This window comes from Pyrgilauda ruficollis, unplaced genomic scaffold (assembly GCF_017590135.1).
Source record: "Pyrgilauda ruficollis isolate IOZ18807 unplaced genomic scaffold, ASM1759013v1 scaffold340, whole genome shotgun sequence".
Lineage (NCBI taxonomy): Eukaryota > Metazoa > Chordata > Aves > Passeriformes > Passeridae > Pyrgilauda > Pyrgilauda ruficollis.
Genome location: NW_024524823.1, coordinates 56921 through 78631, shown reverse-complemented (window position 1 = coordinate 78631; position 21711 = coordinate 56921). Strand labels below are relative to the sequence as shown.

The window sequence follows — 21711 nt, the reverse complement described above, 5'->3', positions numbered from 1 at the left end:
GAATTAGTACCAAAATGGAATCACACAATAAATAATATAAATAATAACCCCAAAATCCCAATAATTGGATGGAGAAGGAGATGAGGAGCAGCCCCAGGAGGGAACTGGGGATGAAGGAGCCTCAGGTGCATCAGCTGAAGGTTTTTATTGTCAATGAGTCTGTGGTGCCACAACGAGGCCACAGGTACAGCCCAAGTGCAACGCTCTGGCCCTGTTCACCAGGAGGCCAAACATCACCAATTAATCCGGAATTAATTAAAAAAAAAGGAGTTTTTTTTTGTGAATAAACCACTGCAGAATTAATTCAGGTCACTCGGTGTCGCGTTAGTGAGACCCAAAGCTGCCCCAGCTCCTCCGCCGAGGGGCCGGGGAATGGCGAAGGTGAATCTCGTTTAATAAAATCAAATTAAATCTCATTAACGGGTTTTACACGCGCTGAAAGACAAACTTTTCCTCCGCCAGGATCCGATGGCAGCAATTTGAATTCCAACCACACCAGTAAGTGCACTTAGTTTGACCTTGGGGTCACACCACAGTCTCCCCGTGGAAAAATCCCTCCTGGGGAAGGGTTTGGTGCTTCTCCTCCAGTTTTGGAGTTTTTCCTCCAGCACTGGTGCTTTTCCCACAGATTTTCTGCTTTTTCCCCTCTTTCTCTCCTCCCACACCAACGAGCATCCCATCCCCACTGGGATGGAGTTAACCAAAGAGGAGAGAAATTCCCCCAAAAGCTGAAGCATCTCCTCCCCCTGCCCTCCCGTGCCCTGCGGCATCCCTGCTCCAGAGGATATTCCCAACGCCCAAATAAAGCTGCTGCTCCGATTTTGGGAAAAATAAACATCAGAAAGTGGAATTTAAAACCAAGTGTCTATAAATAGTGAAGGGTTTGGGTTGGGTTTTAACCATCTCGGCTTAAAATTTGGGGTGAACCAAAGTGGGGGCAGAGCTTGTGCTGCTTAACCAGCACTGCATGTCCCTGCCTGGGGTTGAAGTCCATTGGAATTCCTGCAGTTTGAGGGAGAAAAGTGGAATTTGTTCCCAGGTAAGAGGAGCCAGCTGGAGTGGGTGTCACACCTCCCCTTCCCACAGCTTCAGCCACGCTCGGGGATTTTATAAAACCAGGGAAAACAACTTACACTGGAGTCAAACCATCCCTGGGGTGCGTGAAATTCGGATTTGAGAATCTGCAGACAAGGAGAATTGCTGGCTGGACTCAAAGTGTTTGGATCCCACCAGGAAAGGCCTTATTTGGGGGCATTTGCATGTGGGAAAGGCCTTAACTCAGGGTTTTTAGGTCTAAGTTAACATTTTTAGGGCCAAGTCTAAGGCGTCAGGTGATCCCCCAAGCTCACTTTCAGCTCCTCTGCCTCATCCCTTCTCCTGGAAACGACCATGGGCAGGAAGGGGTTGCATAGTTTGATGCCTTCTGGAAAATCAACCCAAAAATAGAAACGAGGGTATGTTGTAAAGCTCTGGCTGAAGGATAGAACTCCTGTTTTATTTCCGTGTGATAGGAAATGCTGCACCTCACCTCGTGCAGGATCAGGCCAGGTTTGGGAGCTGCAGTTACCAAAAAAAAAAAAACAAACCAAAAAAAAACCCCAAAAAACCCAAGGAATTCTGTGCAAACATCGCAGTGCTAAAGTGAATCCCACCCTGGGAGCCAGGGGGCTGGGATGGGGTCAGGAACATTAGTCACGGGAGGATTTTACCTTAATGTTCTGCTTTTTAGCCCTGTTATCAAAAATATGGATTAATTCCGCAGCCTAAAGGTCAGTTGGTGGCTCAGCACAACGGAGCCGAGTTAATCAGGATCAGAGGTAGTACAGAGTAGCTGTGCTCAAGTAGGAGTTACGTGGGGCTGTGACCCCCCCAGCTCCACCTCAGGACTGGGGGTGCTCTGGGACCCCTTTTCCAGTGGATATTCCTGGGGGATTTGCCCCAGGCCACTGGGAATTCCTGGCAGGAGATGCTGACCCAGGATCTCACCTCAGCTCTCCTGTGGGCTGGGGGTTCTGCACAGGAAGAGAAACCTCCAATCCCTTGAGCTCTGGGAGTCCCCCTGGCTCCCCCCGCCTCAGAAAAGAGTTTAAAAACAACATTTTAAAACCAGAGTTCAGCTCATGGGGAGGAGAGGAGGGGACAGAGCCCTGAGCCTGTCCTGGTGCTCAGGGACATCCAGGACTGGGTGGGGGGCATCCAAACCACCTCACCTCATCAATGTCCAACTCCAACACGGTGTCGCTCAGTACCAGCAAGAAGAAATACAGAATAAAACCAGTGTTAAAAAACTCCATTAAAAGGTTTGTGACGTTCAAAATGGGGCATTTTTGCTCCGTCCCAGGTGGTCAGGAAGTGGGAAGGACCTGGTGGGAGCTGCTCCCCCTGCCCACTCCCAAAGCTTTGGTCTGGTTTATTGAGTTTTTGAGGAATTCTCCCCCCTCACCCTGTGCTCCGACCCGAGCAGCCCCCACTGTCCCCAGGCACCCCTGGGAATCCTTCTCCTCCCCTGCAGGAGCTCCAGGAAAGCAGGGGCTGCTTTCCCCCCCTCTCTCCCTCCTGCACCCCATCAATCCCAGCAGCCCCATGCCACTCCCAGCCCAACGGCTGCTCCCACCTCCTGCAGAGTGGGAGAGGAGCGTGGGTGGGTTTAAAACCAAAACGGGATCTCTGTTATTGCATTCCCCACGTGCCAGGGGTCCGGATGTGCACAGGGGGAGCCTCAGAACCTGTGCACCAGCGCCTCCCGCTCCCTGCGCCGCAGCTCCTCCTTGTAACAGCAGGAACAGAAATTCCCAGTCTCTGGGTGTCCATAAAAGCTGCAGTTGGGCTGTTTGCACTTGGTCTGCTGGATGTTGTACAGGGCTTGGCTTCTCATTTTATCCGCCGTTCCTCCCTTGTCCTGCTCGAGGAGCTCCCGGCAGCCGTTGCTGTGCGGGGGGAGGCAGCCGGAGCCCTCGCACTCCGAAGGGAAGGGAGGCTGGATGTCCATGTCCGTGGGGGAGAACCGGCCCAGGTGGGCAGGGCCGGGAGGGCAGGGGCCGAGCCGGCCCTGGTGGTGCCGGGGCAGGGTGGCATAGGGAGGGAGGCTCCCACAGGGCCCCCCCGCCAGCTGCCGCCGGCCCTCGGGGCACGCGGGTGGGTGCAGCCCCTCAGCACTGCCCATGGAGGGCCTGGGGAAGGTGAAAACACCAGAATAGCCAGCTGGAAATGCAGCTATTTTAGCACCCACGGCCGGCTCCAGGGGCTGGGGGGGGTAGGTGGGGGGTGGCTGGCAGAACACGGGGCTTGGCATCGCCTCCTCGCTGCGCTGGGCACCCACCTCCCCTTCCGGCCTCTTGGCCGGGGCAGCGCCGCCCAGCGCTTTCTTCTCCGCCTCCTTCTGCCTCTTCTCTGCCAGGAAACGCTCCTCAGCATCCAGGAGGTACCTCTGGATCATCTCCTCCTGGAACTGGTGCCGGGTGCTGGTCTTGAGGTGGCTGGCGAAGATGAACTTGCGCTCGCCCTGCATGGCGGCGCGCAGGATGCTCAGGCTCAGCCGCACGTCGCTGCTGTACTTGTAGGGATCCGAGGCCTTCTCCAGGGCTGCTTTACCTGCACAAGTCTTCTCTGCAGGAGCCAAATCTCCCGGGGAACATTCCTCTTTGCTGTCTTTCCGTGCCTTCAGGGATCCTTTCTTCTTCTTCTCCAGGGTGTCTCCCTGCCCGTTGCTCACGCCGCCCTTCACGGCTTTGCTGTGCATCAGGCCCCCCATGTTCTTTTTTAGTTTGCTGCCCAGAGTCTTCCCGAAGCTTCCCAGCTTGTTGGCTACTGAATCTGCCCGTTTTTTATCCTTTTCCTTTTCCTTTTCCCTCTCCTTCTTTGGTTTCTCCCTGTCCTTGCCTGCCCTGGTGCCCCCGTTGCTGGCAGAGCTGCTGCACACTGACTCCTTGTCCGACTCGCCCGACTCCGCTGCCGAGCGAGCGTCATCGCCCGCGGAGGCCGTGGGTGATTCTGGCTGAGCCAGAGGTGCCTGGGGAGGAAGGAAAGGCAAATATCAAAGTCTAGAAACTGCTCAGGTGAAGATTTTCGGGTGGAAGGTGAAGCTAAGGAGGTGGTGTTGCTTGGAACACAGACGGTGAAGCGTGTCCCCAGAGCATCCTGCTCATCCCTAAATATCCCTGTGGCACCCTTTCAACCTGAGACAGTCCAGGATCTTGAGATTCTATTCTGTGATTCTCTGATACCTCCACTTGCTCAAGGTTTCAGATACAAAGCCAGCGAAGAGGGGGGTGAGACTTGTCCCAATCTCAAGGTGGCCATAAACCAACAGCTCCCATTTGTTTGGAGCATGGGGTGTCCCTGGGGGGCACCTGGGTCATGTGAAGACTGAAAATGGACGTGGAAAGCTCTAGAGAAAAGGTGCCCACATGCAAAACTGAGTCACTTCCCTGCTCTCTGAGCAGAATCAGCCACAATTCCTGTGGGCACAGAACCCCTCATGAGGCAGAGCCCCCAGGTAAGGCCCTACAACAGCTTCCCTGCAGAGAGGAGGGTTGAATAATTCATAGGTAAAGAAGATCCCCCCGGTCCCTTTACCTGCATGTCACAAGGCAACGTGATCCATCTGACATTCATGTAGCTGTGCAGCAGGTGCAGTTTGGCCTCCAGTGACAGTGTCACGCTGGCATTGCAGGGGTAAAGCCACAAGTTAGAGCCATTTCCCACCTGGAAATATCTCCCCTCATATTTACATTATTCCCTGTGTTATGTATTAATTGGGTGTTTTCCTACAGCAGGTCCAAGGGCACAAAAGGGATAATTAAGCAGCTTTCCTTTCAATGAAAACCCCAAGGGAGAAATCAGATTCCTCGTTGTTGGGATCAAAACATTTCTGCCTCAGCCATAGGAAGTGCTGGGACCAAACCATGGTGAGACCTGCCCAAAGCCTCACCCAGACCAGGCATGGTCTGGTGGCCACCACCCTCCCTGCTCCAGGGACCCACAAACAAGGATTTTTGGTGACAAATGGAAAAATACACTTTTTTTGTGCTACTATCACAGGAGATCCTCCACTGCTGCTGGTGTCTTGAGCTACACCCAGCCCAGAGCTCCAGGATCTGGAGCATCATCACTTAGATGTGGGAATGAAGCTCGTGAGATGTCACAGCCCCACCCAAATCATATCAAAATGAAGGAAAATGAAGGAAAAGCTGCTCCATGCCCATGAACAGTGCCATTCCCTGGGCACAACTTCCACCCAGCACAAGAAAACCCAGCTGGGGTCAGGACTGACCCCTTCATCCGTGACCTCTCTGCTCTGCAGATCACCCAGACCCTCAGGGGAGCCTCACCCTGCAGATCACCAACCTGGCCAGCTTGACATTGTCACTGTCGTCCTTCCCCCACTGCCACTCCTTCCCGGGGTCCACGGCGAAGTGCACGGGGAGCAGCTTGTGCTCAGAGTCTGTCAGGGGGATCACAGCTGCCCCAGGACACAAATGGCACATTTACAGCTCAGAAGGACAAATATTCCACACTTGGAGCCAACCCTGAGCACCCACCAGGAGCGTTGTCACCTCTGATGGGAATGGCCTGATGGCAAATCCCAGTGCCTGGGGTCATGGAATTGTCAGATCATGGAATGCCTCACGGCCCTCACAGGGAGGAGTTTCTCCACAATATCCCATCTAACTCTGCCCTGTGTCATTCCCCTTGTTTTGTCACCCTTGTCCCAAGCCTCCCTCCAGCTCTTGGAGCTCCTTCAGGCACTGGAAGGGCTCCAAGGTCAGGACACTGTTGTTTTCTGGGCTGACAGTGCACATTGATGGGTCCTGGGCAGCTCTTCCCCCTCAGCACTCCCAAATCCTCCTCCTCACTTTGCTGACCTGAATCTCATCACTCACCTTGATCTTTTGAGTTTTCCTTCTGCTCCATGGAGACCAGGGCAGAAAAATGAGCTTGGTCATAAGCCAGAACCAGTGGAGACCGGTGGCATTTGTTGGCTGGGACTTCCAGGGGCAGATAGATCCCTCCAAAGGGAATTGGGGCAAATGCTGGGAAGAATTGAGAGTGGTTAGTTCTGATGACAGGTTCAAGAGTTCAGAGTTGTTTGTGCTGCAACTGCTCCAGAATGAGCAGTTTGCCTCAATCGAGGGCTCACCTGCAATTATCTGTCATCTCAGGGGACATTAAACAAAACCACAACCCAAAATAGATGTTTATTTTACATCAGAAGGATTTAAAATGTAGAATGAACTGGTATTTTCTATAAAAAGCCTTCCTCTTCACTCCCCCACAAAGACAAAACTTTGCCCACAGAATGATGGAAATCAATTAACCTTCTCTGACAGGAAATTGAAGCTGATGGTGGAAAATCCACCACCCAGGGAATGGAATTTCTCATCTCTAGATGTGTGTGTAGGGGCAAAAGAGGTAAAAAAAAAAAAAGAAAAAAACCTTGTGTGGATGCTCTTAAAGCAGCAGAAATTGGGAGCCAAGTCTGAGCTGGCCCCTCCGTGGGCTCACCTGTAGCAGGTCAATTTTCCTTTATGCACCATTCCCACCTCCAGGTGCAGCTTTGACAGCAAAGAGGCCCCAGAAAGGGTGGAAAGGAAAGGTGGACAGCCCAGAGAGGCTTTGGGAAGAGAGGCAGGTCTCACCTTCACCACCTGAGTCCCTCAGCATGGTGTCTGCCACCACCACGATGGGTCTCTTCAGCACGTGGGCCAGGACAAAGACGTGGAACTCCTCCAGGCTCTCGTACACCGGCTCCTCTGAACCCTCCACCCTGGGGCAAAGGAGAAGCTGAGTGTCATCCCTTGGATATTCAATCATTTGCTTTGTAACACCAGGAGGAGGTCTCACAGTCAGCCACAAAAGTGGGGGGACAGGGCTAAGGCTGATCTCAGCATTAATCTGAGGGTTTAGGTGTGGATTCTCCAAATGTCCTGCTCCAAGACAAGGGTTAGTGCACAAGGAACACCCAGCTGCTGCCTGGCATTGCTGGGAGTCCCTTATCTAAGGAGCTGGACAGATGTGGCAGGGAAGTGTCCTTGGAACAGAAGTGGGATGGCAAAAACTCTCAGCTCTGGGTTATTCTCTTATTTCAGAGTGAGCAGCACAAGGGAGCACAAGAAAACACAAGGAAGCACAAGGAAGCACAAGGAAACACAAGGAAGCACAAGGAAACAAACATAAGGGAGCACAAGGAAGCACAAGGGAGCACAAGGGAGCAAAGGAAGCAAAAGGAAACACAAGGAAACACACACAAGGAAACAAACACAAGGGAGCACAAGGGAGCAAAGGAAGCAAAAGGAAACACAAGGAAACACACACAAGGAAACAAACACAAGGGAGCACAAGGGAGCAAAGGAAGCACAAGGAAGCACAAAGAAGCACAAGGAAACACAAGGAAAATATTTCCTCCCTGCTCAATCCATCTGCTGCCCCTCAGAAGAGGCCGTGCAGCCCCAAAATCCTTTCCTGGGATGCTCGATGTGCCTTGTGCTTCCTCAGGATCCCTCTGTCCTTTCCCTGAAACCCCAACCAGAGCAGCCCAGAGCTGCTGCCCTGCCCTGGAGCACCACGAGGGCTGTGCCTGAGGGAATTCCTTCCCTGCTGTCCCCCTGGATGTGCTCCCTGCTCCGTACCCGCCGCAGCCGCCGCCGTTGGAGCCGTAGTGCACGCGGGGCTCGCTGGACGCCAGCTTGATCAGCTCATTCCACTCCTTCTGCCACTCCTCCTCTGTGTAAACCAGGCCAGACTGGAAAATGGCAAAGAGAAAAACCAAAATCATTCAAGTAAAGCAGTCCCAGCTGCTCCAGCGCGGGTTTATACTCACAGCACAACTTTTCTCTGTGGGTTTATGCAAAAACAGTCAACACATTCTGCACCATGTCCTCAAAAGTGCTTCCCAATATTCATCCAAATTTCCCCTCTCAATTTAAATTCATTCCCCTGGTCCTGTCACTTATCCCATGTAGGAATGTGCTCTCTGTTGATGGGAGTGACAAAACTATCTTTTGTCTCTTTAAAAAGAAAAAAAAGCCCAGAAGTTTCTCTCCTCAGTTAGGTAAAAAGACACCTCACAGGACTTGGGGGACTTCACCTCAAACTTAAGGATGGACAGAAGCCAAAAAGTCTCTCCTAAGCAATTCACTAGAAAAAGAAGAGAACAAAGAAACTAATTGCTTTTGTGAAGTGTTTTACCAGGAGCAAGAACCTCTTGCACTTGGCTCGGTTTTTCTCTGCAAAGAGTTTTGTTATTTTGCCTTTTATTAAAACTTTTCTGTTTCCAACACTAACACAAAAGCCATCCTGTTGATTTTATGCCTTCTAAGGTAGCTGAGCTATCTTGGGTGTGATATAGGTCTCCAAGATATAAGACCTAACTCGAGGAGACCCATGTATCAGTCCCAAGACCCTTTCATTCTGCCGCAGCTCTGACTGCAGGACACCCCTTACCAAAACACGCTCCAATGAGCTGCCCAAAATTCCAAACCCGACAGGAAGCACCTCCCAAACCCACGGGACGTTTTCCCAGGACGTTCCCCTTGGCAAAGAGGGCACAAAGCAGCACTCAGCTGGCTCCCACCTCCTTGTTCTGCTGCGTCTGCTGCCAGCGCCAGCGCCGCCTCAGCGCTTCCCGCTCCACGCCCTTGTCCATCAGGGTGTAGAGGGATTTCCTGAGCATGAGATCCCGGTCGTGGAAGCCCCACATACCTGCAGGGAGAAGGAACAGGAAGGTCAGGAGGGGATAGTGTGACTCCCTGACTCGTTGAGGTCCCTGGCAGAGAAGGGAAGGGGCTGCTCCGTTATCCCACATTTTCTTTAGGCATCCAGGGAAACTTGCCAGGGGTAGCACAAATCAGAATTACACACAAATAGGAGTCAGGACTTCCACTCAGAGCAGTTCTCCTCTATTTGTTTTTCCCCCACATCCTTTATTTCCCTCCCCACAGCCCATCAGAGGGGGAGAAGGATTTGAGAAGCTGCTGGCAGCCCCTTCCCTTGAAGCCATCCCACAGAACCCGAGCACTGCCACTGCTCTTGCACAGCCAGGAGCAGCAGCAACATCTGGCTTCCCACCAGAATGGGTGGCTCCTGCCCCCAAAGAGGGATGGTGGGCTCCTGCCCAGGGACTGGTTGGCTGTTTCCTGGGGGATTAAGCCAAGCCTTACCCAGGGAGGCAGCGTGGAGCAGGCAATTCCCATCACCAGTGGTGGCCAGGGGCAGCAGGCGCTGGCAGCTCGGATCCACGGTCACCCACCAGTTGAGACGACCTGGGGAGATTTGGGAGAGTGTGAAACCATGGCATGGGACTGGGGGGACTCTGGGAGCACTGCAGGCTGTGGTTTCAACCCTTCTGAAACCACGGCCAAGAAAAAAAAACAGCTGAACAAGCAGTTTAGACAGGGTGGAAGGAGAACCTGGATGGGTGGGAAGGCACAGACCCATCCCAGGACTGGGTGGGGAAGAGTCAGGACAGTGACAAAGCAACAAAAAGAGGAGATTGGAGCTACAAAACACCCTGAGGATGCCAGGAAAAGACTGGGCTGAATTTGGAGTCACACAAATAGGAGCCAGGACTTCCACCCAGACCAGCTCTCCTCTATCTGTTTTTCCTCCACATCCCTTATTTCTCTCCCCACAGCCCAACAGGCTGGAAATGCCACCAGGAGCACCCAGCACAAACAACTTCTCCAGGGAAAATCAGCATTTTGCTGCTTCTCAGAACCAAATCTCTCCAGTTTCAAGTCTCTCATGGCCACGTTTCCCTGCTCACTGGTTTTTAGGCAGAATACTCCAGGATTTCTGCTGATCCCAGCAGCTTTCCTGCTGCAAATGCAAAGCGACAGCGCCTTAGACTGGGAGTTTTGGGTCATTGTGGTGATTCAAGTCAAGAGCAGCTAAAAAAAGAAGGTAGGAATAAATGCCCAGTGAGCTCAGTCAGATTCAGCCCTTCCCAAGGGAATGAAGCTGAGCTGGATCAGGACTTTGAACCTCTATCTGTGTCTTGCCCTGCCCTCAACATCCCTCCTTGGCTGCCCTGTTTTCCAGGGGTTTTTGGATCCTGTGCAACAGGCAGGTTTTTGGCTGGATGAAGCTGTTTAGGCTTCCAAGTTGTATTCAAATTGCTCCTGCAGGAAACCAGCCCTTTCCCATGGTTTCCAAAGAGCCTCTCCTTCCTCTGGAGCACGATCCCTGCCGGGGATCCCAGCACACAGACATGGGATTGCTGGAAATGCTTTGTACAACCTCAGGGAGAGCAACTGGAGAGGAACTACACACAGAAAACAGGGGTTAAAACATCCCCAAACACCAGAAAACAAAACCCACGCAGTTCAGGGTGACACAGGCAGGTCATTGCTGCTCCCAGCACCAGGAAAGGGACCCGCCAGAGCTGGAAGTGTTCTGCACTGAGCCTGGGGACAATGGCTCTGCACAGAGAAGCCGCCTGTTCCCTCAATTTAGCTCCTGGCACGGCCGAGTTGGGAGCCTGGCCAAGTGGCCCAGGGCCAGGGGTGCCTCACAGGAGCTGTCCCACACGTAATGCTGCTAGGGGCAGCACCTTCTTCTCCATTTCCACTCATTCCTGCAGGATTTGATGCTCTTTTCCAGAGTTTGCACGTCCAGTCGGTGCTTGGGAGCCACTGCTCAGAGGAGGAACCACACTGAACACATCCAGGCTTTTGGAAACTCTACATCCAGATTTTTCAAGACAGGTCTGGTTTTAAACAAAGTTTTGACAGCCTTCTCTAACACAGTTGTCACCACAATAAATTCATTCCTGTATGGGAATTAATTGCAATACGTTTCCCAATGTAGTCAGTGTTAAAAATATCACGGGAAACCACAAGAGATTGGGCTACATTTTGAGATCTTTTCTTGTAACTGCTGTTGTGCAAGCTCTGCCCCAGCCAGGCCTGAGAGGACACACCTTGCAGAGGTATTTCTGTGCCCAGTGTTTGCACTGACTCCAGTTATGCAAGAGAAGTTGTCTCCAAAGGAACCGCACGCCCAACCCTCTCCTGCCGGTGTTTTGCTCCTGTCGAGGCTGGGGAAAGGCCAAGAGGCAGCCCAGAAATATTGAAAACAACACATTTCTCTCTTAAGAGCCAGCCCTGAGAGCTCTGCAGGGAAATCAACTGGATTTAGAAGCCTGAGGGATCTTCCCAGAACGGCCACGGTGGCAACAGATTTTCTGCACAGGGGAAAAGTCCATTGGCATCCAGAGGCTCCCTCTGCATCCAGCACCCTGAGCCTGTGTTATCCCACAGAACACCCCACAGGGTGTTTGGGGAAATCCCATTGTATCTTCCAGCAAGAACCACCTGAACAGGTGACAGCAGTGGGAAGGAACTGATGGCTCCACCCAGCCTGAAGGGAGGATTGCCTCATCCAAACCTTAAATGGTTTCCCCAAGGCTACCGGGAATCCACTCTGGCTTCCTGACACAGGGAGTGTCCCAGGGATTGCTCCCCAGGCCTTGTGCTCCAGGGGATCAGGATCTTTCAGTTCTTCATGATTTTTATCCCCCAGTATCCTCAGGTGAGGTGCCATGGACTGCTCCTCCCTGTGTGACACAAGCAAACCCAGTCTGCAGCTCCCCAGCTCAGCCTGATTCCTGATCCACAAGGGTTTGGGTCAAAGGACACCAAGGTTCCACTGAGGGAAGAGATTTCAGCTCCACCAAGACCCTTCCATCCCACTCCAAAGCCATTCAAAGCATTCCCAGAGGATCTCCTTGAAGTTTACAGCCACTTTGAAATTGTTCACTCTGCCACAATGGTGTAACAGGACCTCTGAAGACATGGGGAAGAGGATCTGAACATTTTTTGGGCTATAAGATGTATTTCCTTAATCCCCTAAGGATGGTGTGTGCTAAATTAATAACGGGAATCCCTGTAGATCACAGCACCATGCTCAAAACCCTACTTGGAATATTTCATAGCTGCACTACAGCCCTTTGTTACAGACAAAACACTCATTTGTAACAACCCACAGACACTCCAAGTCTCCAAAAGGCATTTTCTAAAACTGAATTTCCAAACTCCTTCCCATTAACAGCATCTCAGCACACCTGGAAGTGCCCCCAGCCCACAGATGAAGCACCCAGCAACCCCCAGCCCCACATTTGATTTGTTTGGGACACAGGAACCCAAACCCTGGCTCTGCTGGGATGAGATCTGGGGTTTATCTGCACCAGAGCCAGCAGCTCTGCTGTCACCTCGCGGTGTCACCGTGTAACGGGATCGCTGGGATCAAGTGCTCATTCCCAAAACATGAGAATATTTCTTACAGCAGCTCCAGGACAGGGAGAAGCTGGGCCCTCAGTGTCTGTTATCCCTAAGGATAATGTGTTTTCTGGTATGTGCAGCACCACAGAAACAGTGGGGGAGTGTAAACCCTCCTGAGATCCCTCACGGCGTGCTGCTCCTGCTCACAGGAACCTTCCTGGTGCCAGGGATGAGGTTTTTCCCTGCCAGCATGGATGTCCCCCTCATTCCCTCATTTCCAGACCCCCTGGCAGCTCTCCAGGAACCTGAGGGGAAGCAAAGCAGGGGGTTCCTCCCCAGGCACCCAGCAGGCACTGGAGCAGCACTGACCTTCAGAATTTATCAGCAGGAATTTATTAGACAGGAATTCCCTTTTCTCTGTCTCTCCACAGGACTGGGATGCCCCAGGGGTGAGACAACACCAGTTTTGGGGTGTTTTCCCTCTCAGCAGTGCACAGTGATAACAGCCCTGGGTTGTTTACACTCAGCTCTCACAGCTGAAGGGAAGCAGCTCCTACTCAACCCTTGCAGCAGGTCATAAAAATGATGGAATAATTCCCTGCTGGATATGCATCCACGTGATATCCCAGGGTGTTCCTGTGGGTGACACTCCCGTGGACTCCAGCACGGACCCAGCACTCACCAGCCTGCTCCAGTGCCACCAGCATGGACTGCTCGATGAGATCCCGCTCGATGAAGCTGCGGAAATCCTCGGAGTACACGGTGAGGTCGGGCAGCTGGAAGGTGCAGATGGGCATCTCCAGCAGGTGCTCGCTGCTGCTGCCATTGCTGGACACATGGGAACGGGCCAGGGACACGATGGTGGAGCTGGCATGGGAGATACCACGGGACAGACGCTTCTCTGGGGGTAAGAAACAAAAAAACCACCAACAAAGTCAGGCAGGAGCACCAAACCCCTGGGGCGGGGGAGAACATCTCACAAGCTCCCAACGCATCTCCTCTGCCTGCAGGACACTGACCTTGCACCAGGTCATCCTGGCGCTGCAGGGGGGGCCGCCCTGGCCGCGCCACGTCGCGCTCGGGGGGCCGGGCGCCGCGGCCCTCGGCGAAGGGGGGCGGGAGGTTCCCGGCGTGCACCTGCCGCAGCTGCTCGAAGTCGCTCAGCGCCGCGCTCAGGTCCCAGTTCTTGCCTGCATGGGGAGGTGGAGCCCCCGTTTTTCCCATTTTTCCCCATTACAGGTGTGGAAGCAGAGGGATTTTCCCCATTTTTTCCCATTTTCCCCCATTACACGTGTGGAATAGGAGAATTATCCCCATTTTTCCCCATTTTTCCCATAATTTTTCCCATTTTTCCCCTTTCCAGGTGTGGAAACTGAGCTATTTCCCCCATTTTTTCCATAATTTTTCCCATTTTTCCCCATTCCAGGTGTGGAAGCTGAGGAATTTTCCCCATTTTTCCCCATTACAGGTGTGGAAGCAGAGGGATTTTCCCCATTTTTCCCCATTTTTCCCATAATTTTTCCCATTTTTCCCCATTCCAGGTGTGGAAGCTGAGGAATTTTCCCCATTTTTCCCCATTCCAGGTGTGAAAGCTGAGGAATTTCCCCCATTTTCTCACATTTTTCCCAGAATTTCCCCCATTTTTCCCCACTCCAGGTGCGGAAGCTGAGAAATTTCCCCCATTTTCCCCCATTCCAGGTGGAAAGCTGAGGAATTTCCCCCATTTTCCCAGGAATTATTCCCATTTTCCCCCATTCCAGGTGGAGCAGCACCACCCACCCTCACCCCGCACAGAAACCGAGGCACTTCCTAAACACCCGCGTCGGAAACTATTCCAGCCCCCACCTCCCTCACCCTCTTCCAACCATTTTTCCCCCTGGCTCCCCATCAGCCAGGCTGGGAATTCCCAGCATTATTCCCAGTTTTCCATACCTTCAAGGAGGTCTCTGGCCAGCCCTGGCTCTGCCCCCGTTGAGCGAACAAAATCCGACAGGACGATGTCCATAGCCAAGGCCAGACGGAGTCAGCGGCACCGGATCGGCTCCTCGGCATCAACCTGGGAATGACACCGAGAGCACACCTGGATGGCAGGTGGGAATGAGCTCAGGGGGTCAATGAACCATCCCCCAAAAATGAACTGTGCTCCAGGATTGCTGGTTCATTCCAGCAGTGAATGAATTTCATTGGGAGAACAACGCCCGATTTGCTGTAAACAGCATTTCCTCGGAAAATTCATGAGCTAAACTCAGTTCTCATCTCTAAGGAGGTGGAGTTTTATTTGTAAATTAGGAGTAAATGATATAATAAATGAATATTTGGGAGCAATGAGAAAGCAAGAAGTTTGTCTTGTGCATTTACAGGGAGTAAATCCCAGCCCCATCCCACTCCAAGCACCCCAGCTGTGAGGCAGGGAAAGGAAAGTAAGGACAAAATGCTAGAATTAGATGTGTTCTAAGGAAAATACATTTTAAAAACTAAAAATAAAAATAAAAAAAAACAAATTAAACAATCCCAATTGCTCTGTCAGACAAAATCAATGTCCAGACAGAGTTCCTTTCCACTCCAGAGCTCCTTTGAGTCCAGAGCTCCTTCCCAGAGGGGAATAAAACCACAGATCTATTCCACAAATCTGGATTTTGTCGGGTTCTGAGCCTGTGGAAGGAAGGTGTGTGCTCCTGCCATGCCTTCAAATCCTGATTTTCTGCATTCCTAGGGGCAGAGAGAGAAAGGAAGAGCAGCCTCATCTGTGGGAGTCCAGATGGGCAAAGTGCTCCGTGGAGTTTGGTGCTTTGCAGTTGAAGGATGGGATAAAAATTCTGCCATCAAGGAACAGGAATTTATGCTGAGCTGAAAATTTGGAAGGAGAAAATCTGGGAAGGCTGGGAGAAGGAGGTGCTGGTGTATTAGGTGTAAGAACAAATTTCAGGATTGTGTGGAATATGAACAAACCTGGTTGTTTTCCTGCTGCCTGAAAAATAAAGTCTCTTTTTCAGAATTATCCCTACAGACAGGCAAAACCCCCCTGGTGCCTTGAAATGTTTTTTTTTTTCCAAGATTATCCTTAAAGATGGGTGAAATTCCCTAACAGCACAACTCCCCACAAGCATCCAGACTTTAACCTGGAATCTCTTGGCTTTGCTGGAGAAACACCATCCCCACAATCGAGTTGTTAAGTTCCTCCTCCCAGAAAAAAAAAAAAAACCTCTGGATTCCTTCACTGCGATGCCAAAGCCCAGCACATTCCTGGAGCGGGATTTGGCAGCGATTCCTGCTTTTACTCCAGCAATTTAGGGAACATCCCTAATTAGGAGGCGCAGGTTTGGATCCTCTAATCCCTGGCAGGAGTTGCAGGAGCAAGGAGCAGCTCCAGGATGAGACTGGCTGGTGAAGCTCCCTGCAGGTGGGTGTGGAATTCCAATGCAAATGAACACTCAGCAGGCACAGCAGAGGTTTGGGGAGGGAACAAGAAGCACATCCCACCCCCTCATCCACGGCATTCCAAACTCCCTCGTGCACAAAAATGCCAGGGAAAACACAGCTGGGAAACTCTGGGTCCAAGGAGGAGGTGTTGGATTGTTGGAGATTTATTGAGGGATTGGACAGAGAAATGTCCCCAGCCCAGAGTTATTGATTATTTCCTTTCCCTGTGGAAGGGAAATGCTCTCTCCTCTTCCCTCCTTCCAGAAGAGGTGGGAAATATGAGCCCCAGGAGATGCACAGCTGCAAATCCATCCCCCAGCAATGGAGCAGGCACACCCCAAACCCCCAGGAGTGCATGGGGGTGCAGCACAGCTGGATGTGATCCAAAGTGAGCGTTCCTGGCACATTCCAATCAGAAATGTGTGCAAAACATGAATTTAGGGCTAAGCCCGGTTGTTGTGATCCCAACAGCTCTTTGGAGGACACATCAGCAGGGCTTTTAACAAATATCTCCCCACGTTTGCACAGGGCCTGAGCACAGCAATGCTCCTGACAGGAGTGAGGAGTGATCAGCTGTGCTGGAGTCACACCTCCATGGGACCAGAAGGAGCTGGAGCTTCATGCAAACAGAATTCCATGGTCACACACCCATGGGAACCCAGTGAAAGCTCCATTCCAAAGTGCCAACAGATCCACCCAACGCTGACACAAACCTCCAGCCTTCCAGGCAGAGCAGTCTGCCCAGTTCCAGCCTCGGGAATGGGGCAAAGCTGGGTTTGGTCCATCCTGGCAGCCTGCAAATCCTTCCTAACGGGAATTCAGACCTCTCACACCAAATGTCCATCCAAAATGAGGGGAAAAGTCATCAAACCTCCCGGAGCCTCCTCGCTCTTGCTGCCTACAGCCTCTCCCAGGGCAACTCCAACTCCATCAAGGTTTGGGAAGGGACTCACCAGGAGCATGTGGAGCATCCCAGCCTTCTGCAGGCAGGACTGCACCCCTGACAACATCAGAAAAATCAGGAAACTGAGGGAGGAATTCACAAGGTCCAAGAGCTCAGTGTTTCTCAGCTCCATCCTGGGAGGAATCAACCACTGGGAACGCTGAATTTAAAGAGTTCACCAGAACCAACTGTGGAGCAGCAAAACCGGATCCATTTAAAGTTCCAGACTGGAATTTATGGGGCTTTAATTCCCTTATTTTGTCAGATTTCAATCCTGCTGAACATGCTGCAGAAAGAGGAAATAATTCTCTTTGTTAGGGCCAAATCCTGACCCAAGGTCAGCCACGACCTGTGGCTCCACTGTGTTTATAAAGACACTTCCAGAAATATTTTAGGAGCAGCAAACTCTGACGTCTCTCCCCCGGATCTGCCACGTGATGTTTTGCTGAGGGCAGGAACCAAGCTGGGAAGCCAGAACTCCACTCCCAGAGCTCTGCTCCTCACCCAGCCCCTCCTCAACATCCCTTCCCCACAGGGAACACCAAGCCAGACCCTCAGGGAGCTGCAGGTGAGGCAGGAGGTGCCCAAATCCATGGGAAATTTAATCCTGCCAGACCCACATGGATGTTTTCACTCCCACCAGCAGCAGAGTGGCAAACCAACAGATATCCAACTGCTAAACCCCAAAACCTTGAAATTTGGCAGCACTCAGGGCTAAGCAGGGGGATCCTGAGGGGACCTGCAGGTGGGACATGGGAGCAGCTCCAACCTGAGCCCCATCAGAGTAACAATGAGAAAAATGAGCTGCTCCATGAGCTCTGAGTGAGCATTGCCTGATGCTCCTGAAGGAGGTTTCTGGCTTCCTCCTGCCCCCCAGAACAGTGGGGGCTGTCCCAATCCCACCCTACATGGCTGTCCTGGCCCTGCAGGTTACCTAACGCTGCCAGGATTAGCAGCACCCGTCCTGACCTGACACCTGTGCTGTGTCACTAAGCTCCATCTGGAAGTGCTGGGTGGGACACACACCCTGCAGCTCCTGCCTCTTCCAGGATGGGAATCAAGCCAGTTCATCATCAGCAACATCATCATCAACAAAAATCCAGTTATTCCTGATAAAACTGATGGTGCAGGATACCCTTGGAGTGCTGGGTGGGACACACACCATGCCTGCCTCTTCCAGGATGGGAATAAACCCCCCTCATCATCATCATCAAAAAAAAAAAAAAAGCCAGTTATTCCTGATAAAACTGATGGTGCAGGACAGCCTTGGAGCGCTGGGTGGGATACAGACCATGCAGCTCCTGCCTATTCCAGGATGGGAATCCACCCAGCTCTTCCTCATCATCATCATCAACAAAAAATTGGGTTGATTCCCTCTTCCAGGATGGGAATCAACCCAGCTCCTCATCATCAGCAGCAGCAGCATCAACAAAAATCCAGTTATTCCTGATCAAAGTGATGGAGCAGGACACCCTTGGAGTGCTGGGTGGGATACAGACCATGCAGCTCCTGCCTATTCCAGGATGGAAATCAACCCAGCTCATCATTATCATCAACAAAAATCCAGTTATTCCTGATCAAAGTGATGGAGCAGGACACCCTTGGAGTGCTGGGTGGGACACACACCATGCCTACCTCTTCCAGGATGGGAATCCACCCAGCTCTTCCTCATCATCATCAGCAGCAGCATCAACATAAATCCAGTTATTCCTGATCAAAGTGATGGAGCAGGACACCCTTGGAGTGCTGGGTGGGACACACACCATGCCTACCTCTTCCAGGATGGGAATCCACCCAGCTCTTCCTCATCATCATCAGCAGCAGCATCAACATAAATCCAGTTATTCCTGATCAAAGTGATGGAGCAGGACACCCTTGGAGTGCTGGGTGGGACACACACCATGCCTGCCTCTTCCAGGCTGGGAATCAACCCAGCTCCTCATCATCATCAGCAACAAAAATCCAGTTTGAGAATCAACCCAGCTCATCATCATCATCAGCAGCAGCATCAACAAAAATCCAGTTATTCCTGGTGAAACTGATGGTGCAGGACACCCTTGGAGTGCTGGGTGGGACACACACCATGCCTGCCTCTTCCAGGCTGGGAATCAACCCAGCTTATCAACAAAAATCCAGTTATTCCTGATCAAAGTGATGGAGCAGGACAGCCTTGGAGCCCCTCAGCCCACAGGAGGAAGGCAGTGTGACAGGGAGGAGCAGGGATCTTGGGGGACACAGGGCACAGGCAGCTGTGGCTGCACCTCGTGCTTGGTAGGAGCAGCTCTCCAGGTTTTGCCATTCTGGGAACTTCTTTTTAGCACAGCTCAAAGGGACAGCACATAATCCCCACAAATGAGCTGCTCCAGCAGGGAACAGGGGCTCCTAAAACCACGCTGGTGCTCAGGAGTTGGAGCAGGAGTGAAGTGAAAGTTATGGAAATCATCCCATTTTTATAAAGCTTCAATGGACAGCTTTATCCTGGTTTTTCCCAGAGCTCCAGACACAGCTGGGCTCCTCCCAACAGCCAGCTCATCCTGAACCTTGGGCTGAAGAACACACCAGAACCTACCACTTTTATCTCCAGGACAGATAAAAGCCCAATAAGTCTCCAACACAAACACAGCAGCCTCTGTCCCACCATCATCATCCCTCCTGGTTATCAGCTGCTCCCAAAATTACAGCATTCTCTAACGAAGCACTGACAACAAACTCAGTTCTCTCAGTGCCTGCACCAAAGGAATTCCCTCGGAGCCAAGCTCTTAAACCAGGCCATGACTATTTCCAGGCTGGTTCTCTGCAAGAGCTGAGCCTGGCACATGCTGTCCTTGCCTCTGTCCCAGGGGATGCTCCAGGAGTCCCCTCTGCAATCCAGGCCAGGGCAGCTCCATCACCAATTCTGCCTGTTTTCACCCCAGAATGTTTCAACCCAGTGCTGCTCCATTTTCAGCCCTCTGCAGGGATGAGTTTAGGGTGTAGCTCAGGGCTGGGAGGGCTGAAGTGCCAGTTGAGGGTCCGAGTGGCACGGATTCACCACAAACACCAGCAGAAAATGAAATAAATCCCAACAGAAAACCCAACCAATACTGAAGAGCAGAGTCCTGGTTTTTTAAGCGGTTTGGGCACACAGCTCCTTTTCCCATCCCCAGCTGTGCTCCATCCCAGTGGGGTTTGGATGTTCCTGCCCACAGCAGGGGCTCTCAAGGCTCTCCCACCTGAAGCAAGCACAGGAGATGCCTGGATCCAGCTGTGTATGCTGCCAGCCACCCCTTCAGACACCTCCAACACTGCATCCACAGGTGGCCACACCATCTCCACTCCAGAAGCTTCTTGAGCACAAAACCATCTTTTAGTAGCTTAAAAATCCCATTCCCCCCCCAAAAAAAAAACCTCAGCATGGATGTGTGCCGGGTCAGGAAGATAAAACCCAGCAGTGCCAGTTATTCAGAGTGAAAAATCCCAGCTGGAAGTTCAGACTTTCCAGCTCCATGACTTCAGTGGACACCAAGGCTTTTAGGAACCAGGAGATCCCCGGTCCCGAGCACCCATTTCACAGCCAAGAAAGCCCCGCAGCATTCCCGGTGCACCGGCATCCAACCCAACTCCCGGGAGGCTCCGTCGTGCCCCTACCGGGAGCGAGGTTCCCTGGAGCTGGGGATGGTCCGGGAGCTGCTCCTCGCCCACATCCACAGCACGGGCACGGCGAGGCAATCAGCCACACCAGGAATTCCCTCTCCTACAGATCGGGACCCGCAAACTCCAGCCTTTTTTCTGAGCTCGTGTTTCGCTGCTGAAAGACCCGAGCCCGGCCCCGAGCACGGCACAACGGCAGCACCGGGCAGCCGCGCGGAAATCCCGGTGATCCCGGCAGAAAACAAGCGCCAAGAGGAAAATTATTTGGCCCAAAGTCGCCAGGACCAGGAAAATGTCATTCCCCGGGGAGCCCCCGGAGCGCGGAGGCTCCGGCGGCGGGACAGCCCGGGGGGCTCCGCACCGGGAGCGGGCGGGGGGCGGCCGGGAGCCCTCACGGCCGCGGCCCCGCAGGCCCCCGGGCTGAGGAGGGACCCACAGCCGGGACCCGCACCCCGCCACCCACCCCGGTAGCCCGGGACGACCTCCGGGAGCGAGCCCAGCAGCCGCACCCCGGCAGCGACACCGGGACCCGCCCCCGCCGCCCCCTGAGGCCGCGCCGTGACCCGGCGGGCGCCGCCGAATTAGAAAGGTTTGCTGTGCTCTGCCAGTCTGGAAATGGCACAGTGTACACAGGGAGTGTCTGCGGAACGCGCCGCCACCCCCGTTCCCGCCCGGAACGCTTTGGCGGGCGCACGCGGCCGTGCCGGCAGGGGCCAATGGCGGCGCAGGGCCAGGCTAGGCCACGCCCCTCTCGGGCGCCGCCGCGCGTGCACGGGAGCGGGGAGGGCGGAGCGCCCCCTGGCGGCGCGATGGGGTGCGCGTCACCGAGAGACCCCCCCCGGGACCCCGGAGAGGGCGCGGGACACCGGGGCGGCACCAGGACCCCCGGGAGGGGCCTGAGACCCTCAGTATGCGGCCTGTGAACCCCTGAGTGCGGCCTGAGACTCCCGTGAGGGACCTGAGACCCCCGTGAGGGGCCCGGGACCTCCATGAGTGGCCTGAGACCCCTGTGAGGGGCCAGTGACCCCCTGTATGTGGCCTGAGACTCCTGTGAGGGTCCTGAGACCCCCGTGAAGGGCCTGGGACTCCTCTGAGGGGCCTGAAACTCCTGTGAGGGGCCCATGACCTCCATGAGGGGCCCGGGACCCCCGTGAGGGGCCCATGACCTCTATGAGGGGCCCGGGACCCCCGTGAGGGGCCCATAACCTCCATGAGGGGCCCGGGACCCCCTGTATGTGGCCTGAGACTCCTGAGAGGGGCCTGAGACCTCCATGAGGGGCCTATGACCCCTAGGAGGGGCCTGAGACCCCCTGTGAAGGGCCCAGGACCCTCATGAGGGGCTCAAGACCCCCATGACCCCCGTGAGGGTCCTGAGACCCCCATAAAGGGTCTGGGACTCCTCTGAGGGGCCTGAAACACCTGTGAGAGATCCATGACCTCCATGAGGGGCCTGAGACCCCCGTGAGGGGCCTGGGACCCCCGTGAGGGGCTCAAGACCCC

The 21711-nt window shown here is 53.3% G+C and overlaps 1 protein-coding gene across 3 annotated transcripts; it reads right to left on the bottom strand.

Annotated features, from left to right (window-relative positions):
- Window positions 1–126: 126 nt before the first annotated feature.
- OTUD7B (OTU deubiquitinase 7B) lies at window positions 127–20755 on the bottom strand. Of its 3 annotated transcripts, none has more exons than XM_041475224.1 (12): window positions 19794–20755; window positions 14151–14274; window positions 13238–13408; window positions 12901–13119; window positions 9159–9260; window positions 8573–8700; window positions 7629–7741; window positions 6639–6766; window positions 5883–6032; window positions 5347–5461; window positions 4576–4660; window positions 127–4009 (listed from the first exon to the last, which is right to left on the bottom strand). In XM_041475224.1, the coding sequence occupies exons 2-12, from the start codon at window positions 14221–14223 to the stop codon at window positions 2720–2722; spliced, it is 2574 nt and encodes an 857-aa protein (XP_041331158.1). In that variant the 5' UTR covers window positions 14224–14274; window positions 19794–20755; the 3' UTR covers window positions 127–2719. The 3 variants fall into 3 exon arrangements, with proteins under 3 accessions (XP_041331158.1, XP_041331159.1, XP_041331157.1); XM_041475225.1 differs by having other exon boundaries at window positions 20209–20755; XM_041475223.1 differs by lacking the exon at window positions 19794–20755 and having other exon boundaries at window positions 14151–17621.
- Window positions 20756–21711: the final 956 nt, after the last annotated feature.